Source organism: Gopherus evgoodei, chromosome 7 (assembly GCF_007399415.2).
Source record: "Gopherus evgoodei ecotype Sinaloan lineage chromosome 7, rGopEvg1_v1.p, whole genome shotgun sequence".
NCBI classification, from domain to species: domain Eukaryota; kingdom Metazoa; phylum Chordata; order Testudines; family Testudinidae; genus Gopherus; species Gopherus evgoodei.
The window spans coordinates 9,986,615-9,994,238 of record NC_044328.1 but is presented as its reverse complement, the minus strand read 5'-3'; the positions used below and the strand labels follow the sequence as shown (position 1 = coordinate 9,994,238).

Genomic DNA, 7,624 nt, shown 5'->3' with positions numbered 1-7,624 from the left:
AAACTTCAAGTAAAGTGAAAGCTGTCTTAAATGACTACCGGAGGGACCATGTGATTCCTAGTATAGGTTGCCTTAAAGGAAAAAGGAAAAAGAAAATTGTCCTTAATCAATGCTTGCAGGTGCTTTAAAACCTATTGAAGAGATGGTGTTGCTTATTGGAAGTGGGATTCTTAGTACAGGTTACACTGGAACCCCACAAATGCATTAGAAATAGCAGCAAAGGATCATCCAATGGGCCAACTGCACAGCATCCAAGTCAGCAAAGGGAAACATGACCAAGTGAAATCAAAACCAGAAAGAAAACTTATTATGGAAAAAAATTATTTTCCTCATTCTCTTTTGATCACTGAACATTGCCGTTGTCTATAATTTCCACAAATCTTTGTCCACAGCTAATATACATCACTATGAAAAATGTTACCAAAATCTGCTGTTTCTTACTACATCTATAGGGGTAACTAATACTAGCTGAGATTGTGGTTAGCAGGTTGACAAATGTGAACTGTTCCTACATATGAGCTTTTCCCTCTACAAATTACTGAAGTAAAGGGCAGGATGTATGGGTCATATAAACAATATCATTAGCAAAATCTAAAAATAACAGTTCAGCTTGGAATTGAATTAGTACTCAATTACCATCTACATGCAGAGCCGGGAAGCTGCAACTGCATCTACTGACTTGTGTTAGCACATTTACTTCCAAGTGCTCTTCAACGAAAGTTGCTACTAAACGATAAAGCATCCTCCAAAACACAGACAGGCCCTGCATGTATCTGAGTGATGAGAGGAATGCTGGCAAATCTGGTTTTGCTGGATTTGTGCTTTTAGCATTTAGAAATACCCCAGTCTTTGATTACATTTTAAATTAAATTTTACATTAAACAGTGGCACCACTCATACTACAAGTTCTAGGACATCAGATTAAAACTTTGATCAGAATTTGAAATCCTGGAAAAACCACTAATGGGCAATATCTTGTTGATATTTTCAAACAAGTGTAGAGTGAACTTGATGTCAGTGAAAGGTAGGCTGACCAGACGCCCCAATAAAGTCGGGACTGTCCCGATATTTAGGCGTTTGTCCTGCGTCCTGACCGATGTTTGTCCCAATATTTCACGGCACTCTCCCTTTTTTTTTTCTTGCTCCACCAGCGGCTTTTTTGTTTGTTTGTTTGTTTTGCTTCACCGGCGCCCCTCCGCCCCCATGTGTCCCAATATTTTCTTCTTCTCATCTGGTCACCCTAGTGAAAGGGGCTGGTTCGATGGCTCTAGAGAAAGAAATCCTGCTCTTGCAAGGTACTGAATACCCTCACCTCAGGTTGAAGTCAATCGGAGTTGCAGAAGTTCAGCACTTCTCAGTGGTAATATGGACTTCTCCACATTGCCCTACCAAAGACCATCAGTGCTGACAGGGAGAATCCCACTGTGGGCCGTCAAGTTCAAGTTCCCTGGCACATTCAGTTTTCTCAGGCTGGCAACAAGGGGACAATTCGGGATAAGTATGGTGGGCAACTCCTGTACTGCAGAGCCCTGTCTCTTAGGAACTGGGCAGAGGCTCACCACCTCCTTTCATGTAGATGTCATTAGGCAAGCTGCCAAGTGATAACTTCTTAGAGCCTCCAACCTAGGCTGGGCTTCAACCAGAGATCTACAGGCAAAGGGCTTTCTATCCCCTCCACTCCCCTTTAGTGATTTTCCAGAACATTCTAGAAACATGTCAAATAGGAAAGGTTGCCATCTGGCCAGTTTTTAACCATTTGGGCAGATTTTGTGGTGCCTGGTTGGTTCCTCATAAAAAGATTTAATATGCTAGGTTTGGTTTTCACTTGGGACCAGCATTCCTCGTAAAATGTAAACACATGCAGCTGTGCATCAAAATCTTTAACTGCCATATGCATAACATGGCAGGCGGCAGGGCCAATACCTGGTCCCACTCTACATGCTGGGCCTTCAGCCTGCCGAAACTGCAACAGATCGAAGGGTCATGAGGGTTGGACAGACGACTCCTGGGTGGGATCCCTCAAGGGCTGAGGTGGGTGGGTGGTTTTTCTGTTCTCAAAAGAGAAAAAGCCTTGCAGCGTCCAGAGTGGCTGGAAGCCAGGTAGGGAGACTGAAAACCAACGCAGGTCAGATTCCACAGCTATGGGCGTGCTCCCTCCGAACCAGGCTGCTAAACACTCCCAAGGGAGGGCCACATCCCAGCAGCCTGGGGCAGGGGCAAGGCTTCATTTGCAATAAAGCAGAGCAGACGGAGGCGGTATTAAATATGGAGGTGTGGCTTGCTGGACTTGCCTCTCACATCCACCAGCAACCCCAAAGACCGTGCCCCCTGCCATACAACAGGCCCAGGGCAGCTCCAGCCTTCCCCCCCTGTGCTATAGAACCACCAACGCACTACAATTCCCAGCATGCAATGCGATACCCTCGGACTACCATTCCCAGAGTGCAGTGCCACCCACAAGAGACCAGGCTTCTGCGCATGCAACGATGACAGGGCCGCATGGAACAAGACAGCGCAATGCATGGTGGAAGCGCTATTATGTTTGGGCCACTGCGCATGCGTTGCGATCTCCCGCCAAAGGCGGGTCGATGTGCAGCGCGCATGCGCTTGCGCGCCCTGCTCCTGGGCTGAGGAGGCGGTGCTAGGACCGAGAATTACGATGCGACGACAGGACGCTGCGTACGCGGTACGTGTCCCGTGCTGACGCACGGATAGGGGCAGCTGCCTGCCCAGGCCCTAGCAACGGGGGCGGACCTGGCCGGGCTGGGAGCAGCCGCTCGACGCCGCCATGGCTGAGGGCAAATCCCTCTTCCGGGAGGTGCTGCCCAAGCAAGGTAACTGCCGCACCGTCTGCGCCCCCTCCCCCTCGGGAGAGCGGGGCTCACGCCGCCGCCAGCCAGGGGAAATCTGGGCGATCTGCCTCTGCCCACAGCGGGGGGCACGTACCCCAACTACTGGGCGGGCTGCTCCGGGGGCAGTGAGCCCAGGGTTGCCCACGCTGGCTGATTCAGTTAGCACGGGGTGCCGGTCCTAGGGTGACCCGATGTCGTGATTTTATAGGGACAGTCCCAATTTTGGGGTCTTTTTTTTATATGGGTTCCTATTATCCCCTCCCCCCGTCCCGATTTTTCACATTTGCTGTCTGGTCACCCTAGCCTGCCAGCACAGCTACCAGATCAGGGGTTGGCAACCTACGGCTCGTGTGCCGAAGGCGGCACATGAGCTGATTTTCAGTGGCACTCACACTGCCCGGGTCCTGGCCACCAGTCCAGGGGACTCTGCATTTTAACTTGATTTTAAATGAATTTTCTTAAACATTTTAAAAACCTTATCTATTTTACATACAACAATAGTTTAGTTATATATTATAGACTTATGGAAAGAGACCTAAAAACACTAAAATGTATTACTGGCACGTGAAAGCTTAAATCAGAGTGAATAAATGAAGACTCGGCACACCACTTCTGAAAGGCTGTCAACCCTTGTACCAGACTTTCCTCTCTGGGGTGGATGGACGTGTCCCCCCCCCCCCCCCCATGAGATCTAAAGAGTAGAGACCTTGCCTTGGTTTTCTTTTCAGCACCAGGCACGGCTATGGTGTTATATGTAAATGAGATTGATTTATCAGGGGGTAGTCACACCATCCCTTACAGCAGGGGTTCTCACATGGGGGATCATAGTCATTATATGAGGGCTTGTGAACTGTCAGCCCCCTCCCCCTCCCCCAAAAAACCAACCCTGCTTTGCCTCCAGCATTTATAATAGTGTTAAATGTTTTTTTTTTAAGGGTTTTTAATTTACGAGGGGCTGCTCTCAGAGGCTTGCTGTGTAAAAGGGGTCACCACTACAAAAGTTTGAGAACCACTGCCTCTTACAGCAAATAGAACCTCCAGCAAACCAAAAGCCACCTACTCCCGCACCTTCCTGATTTAGACAAGGCCAATGAAGTGTGTGCAGGCATATTCCCAATTAAAGCAGGAATCCTGTTTTTACTTTGATCACTCTGCCCCTTACCTGTCAGGGTATTTGAAAGCACATACATTTGTGTTTACAAACTATTGTAAGCCCTGACAGAAAACAGTAGAAAGGAAGCTCACATGATGATTACCATTTTACTTACCTTCCCCATATCCCACTCCCCATCTTAATCATAAAATGGTTTTGGCAACTTCATTCAAATTGTTAGTTCTAGCAATATAGCTTGAATGTTGGGATTGCAGGGCTGCTTTCAGACGGGAAAGCATTGAATTCTATAGCTGTGCTGGTAAAATGTAGGCACTGAAAGGCAGGAAAGCTGTCACGTGAGGAAATAAGGTGGTATATTACATAAGCAATCTGCTTGGCTACCATTGGAAAGCTGAGACTCCTAGTCATTAACTTGATTTTTAGAAGATAAATAGAAGGAGCAATGATAGTCTAGATGTCTGTATTTTTTGCACAGATCTGAATATATAAAAGTCCCAATCCTTAGCCATGTGACTTTCCAGTTCCTGAAAAAAAAAATTTTTTTTTCGTGTGGTTCAAAATCAGATTATAGGCCCACTTAAAAACAAACTGGTTTGTTTATCAGTTGAGGATAATAACTCATGCTTTTGCAAACCTTTTCCCCAAAAGAACAGTATATTCTTTCAGAAAAACTAATGCTGTCTTGTCCAAAATTAAGTATTATCTTGTATATACACACTAGGTTTTCCAATGACATTTGGTGCTCTTATCTGAGATGTATTTATACTTGGTTGTAAAATTATGCCAGTTATATGAAATGTACATATTTTTATTTTTCCTTCTACACTTCAGGGCAGTTGTCAGTGGAGGATGTGGCTATCATGGTGTTATGTAAGCCAAAACTGTTGCCTTTAAAATCTGTTACCTTAGAAAAGCTAGAGAAAATGCAGCGAGCCGCACAGGAGACCATTCGCCAGCAAGAAGCAGCACAGAGGGAGCAGCAGCAACAAAGCCAGCAGTAGGGTCCATGATGGCTCACCCCCTATTAAGAAATATTTCACCTAAATATTGTACCTTAGTTTGTGTATATTAATCTAGTGATGTTTGCTGTACAGGAATGGTAGACATCCATACTAAACTTGCTTAGCTCATGTCTTCTTATATTGTTCATATTATAAATGTCTGTAGATTTTGCTTAAGATTAGTCTGTTAGTATACTTACTACCTTCTGTGTAGGTGGGGCTTTCAGCTTATCTCAGCTTGATTTCTTTTTTTAAAAGCTCCATAATTGTGCTGGCTTAAAAAAAAAAAAAAAAGCCCCCATGAAGAGTCTCAACATATTTAATTTTTGTTTTGGTAACCTATTCACCTTAGAGTAACTCCTCACTTAATCAAGTATCAGAGGGTAGCCGTGTTAGTCTGGATCTGTCAAAGCAGCAAAGAATCCTGTGGCACCATATAGACTAACAGACGTTTTGGAGCATGAGCTTTCGTGTTATTCACCCACGAAAGCTCATGCTCCAAAACGTCTGTTAGTCTATAAGGTGCCACAGGATTCTTTGCTGCTCCTCACTTAATGTTATAGGTACATTCCTGAAAAATGCAACTTTAAGTGAAACAATGTTAAATCCAATTCTCCCATAAGAGTTAGTATAAATGCAGGGGGTTACGTTCCAAGGACATTTTTGGGGGGCAGACAAAAGGCATTATATACTGTACAGTACTGTGGTTGGGAAGTGCCCCTGGCTTACCCCACACAGGCACAGCCCACTGCAGGGAAGGGTGCTAGGAAGCAGCTTCACAGCAGCAGCGGCAGCGGCAGCTTCCCTGGAGAAGAACAGGTGCCCACTTTGCCAGGGGATGCTCCAGGCCCACTTTTTCCTGTCCCTGCTCCACTCTAGGCCCACATCTTCCCATCCCCACTCCACCTCCTCTCCAGAGCAGCTGCATCCCTGCTTCTTCCCTCCCCCCAAGTCCTAAGTGCTGCCAAACAGCTGTTTGGCATTACTTAGGACTTTCTGTGAGGGAGGGGGAGGAGTGGAGACATGGTGCTTCCCCACTCCTCCCCCTCCCTCGCAGAAAGTCTTAAGCTTCTCCCACTGCCAACAGCTGTTTGGCGGTGGGGGAAGCACTGGGAGGGAGAGGGAGGAGGTGGAGAAGAGGAACTTGTGCAATGCTCCTGTATAAAGTCACTGCTCTTCCAAAGAATCTTACAAGCAGTGGACATAGCAGGCAGCCAAATGACGTAAGGGAGCATTGCACAACTTTAAACGGGCATGATCCCTAATTGAGCAGCGACATAACTTTGACACAATGTTAAGTGGGAGGATGTTAAGTGAGGAGTTACTGCACTTTATTCATTACTTGAGGTTGCAGCTGTATAGCTAACACTTCTGAAATGTTACAAATCTTGCCTGGCCATTCTGGTCTACTGTTATGTTAGAGCACAGCTCTGCTAGAGGTTAAGCAGTGTTTACTGTTTAAAGCACTACATAAGTGCTCCATAATCCACATGCTTACTGGAATAGTCTTGAAATGTATTGTGCCTGATGAGTATTGGATAAGGTTGATATCCAGAGTAGGGGATCATTTGAGATGATTGGGGATCAAACCCTCCAACTGCTCTTACCCTTTCAGGGTTTATTTTAGCTAATTCATTGCCGCCTTTTAGTGGATACAATTTTCTCCTCCACCATGGGTTGATACAAATTGATGCACCAAACAGTGAAATGTGCATGCGCAGTAAGTCTGCCTACAGACTTTCGCTTGCAGCAGTCTGCCACAGTTAAGTGGGTGGCACAAGCTGACATGCTGCAACTGTTGAACTGAGTTCAAGCTCTAGCCACAGCAGTTTTCAGAGAATGTGTTGTGCAGATGTTGCTTTGCCCTCATTGGGCAGGAGGCATGTTTCATAACTTTTGTCTTGAAACCACAATTTCTAATTTTGTTAGATTCTAATTTGTCAAAGATCTTAATCTTGTCTTGTCATCATTCCCCCTATTAAATTAATATTAACAAACAGCTAGGGTAATGTAATCATGCTTCATTCTCAAACCTCTTTCTGAACAATGGGACTAAAGTGGGGGGCCAGATGAAAGGAGCACACCTTTCAAGATCCCTGGGTCCTACACATGCCTATCACAGCATGTGGTGTATCTCATCCAGTGCACTAAATGCCCAGTGATGACTATGTGGGTGAAACCAGACAGTTACTGTACTCTTGAATGCTTACTTCACCCACCCAGTCTCTTTAACAGGTTTGGGGTAGTTAATACCAGTACAGCTACTCATTGCATTACTCTTATAAAGGAACAGGTGTATACATCAATACAAGGGCAGTGGATAATGTTTACTAGAATTGCAGGCTGCTGCTTTACTTATTACAAAATGGCATACAATATCAGTTCTAGGATAAAACTGTTATAGTGTGTGCTTCATATTGAAGAGTACCTTCTGATTTGGAACACTAGCTCGTTAATGGTCTCACAGACACCAGAATTTGTAATTATCAGCCTTGTTATATTTAGGATCAAGAGCTGTTTATGGGCAGTCACCTTTGTTTTCTACACTGAGACAATAGCATATACTGTTAATACCATCTACATGTTTGAGCTTCCATTATACCCCTGTGAACCATATTAGTATCTAATGCCCAGGGTTGGTTTGTTGGGTATTTGTT

At 45.2% G+C, this 7,624-nt stretch overlaps 1 protein-coding gene across 1 annotated transcript; it reads left to right on the top strand.

The window, feature by feature from the left end:
• Positions 1-2,596: 2,596 nt before the first annotated feature.
• On the top strand, positions 2,597-5,245 carry BBIP1 (BBSome interacting protein 1). The gene is made up of 2 exons (XM_030568202.1): positions 2,597-2,834; positions 4,798-5,245. The coding sequence occupies exons 1-2, from the start codon at positions 2,789-2,791 to the stop codon at positions 4,965-4,967; spliced, it is 216 nt and encodes a 71-aa protein (XP_030424062.1). The 5' UTR covers positions 2,597-2,788; the 3' UTR covers positions 4,968-5,245.
• The last annotated feature ends 2,379 nt before the right edge of the window (positions 5,246-7,624 follow it).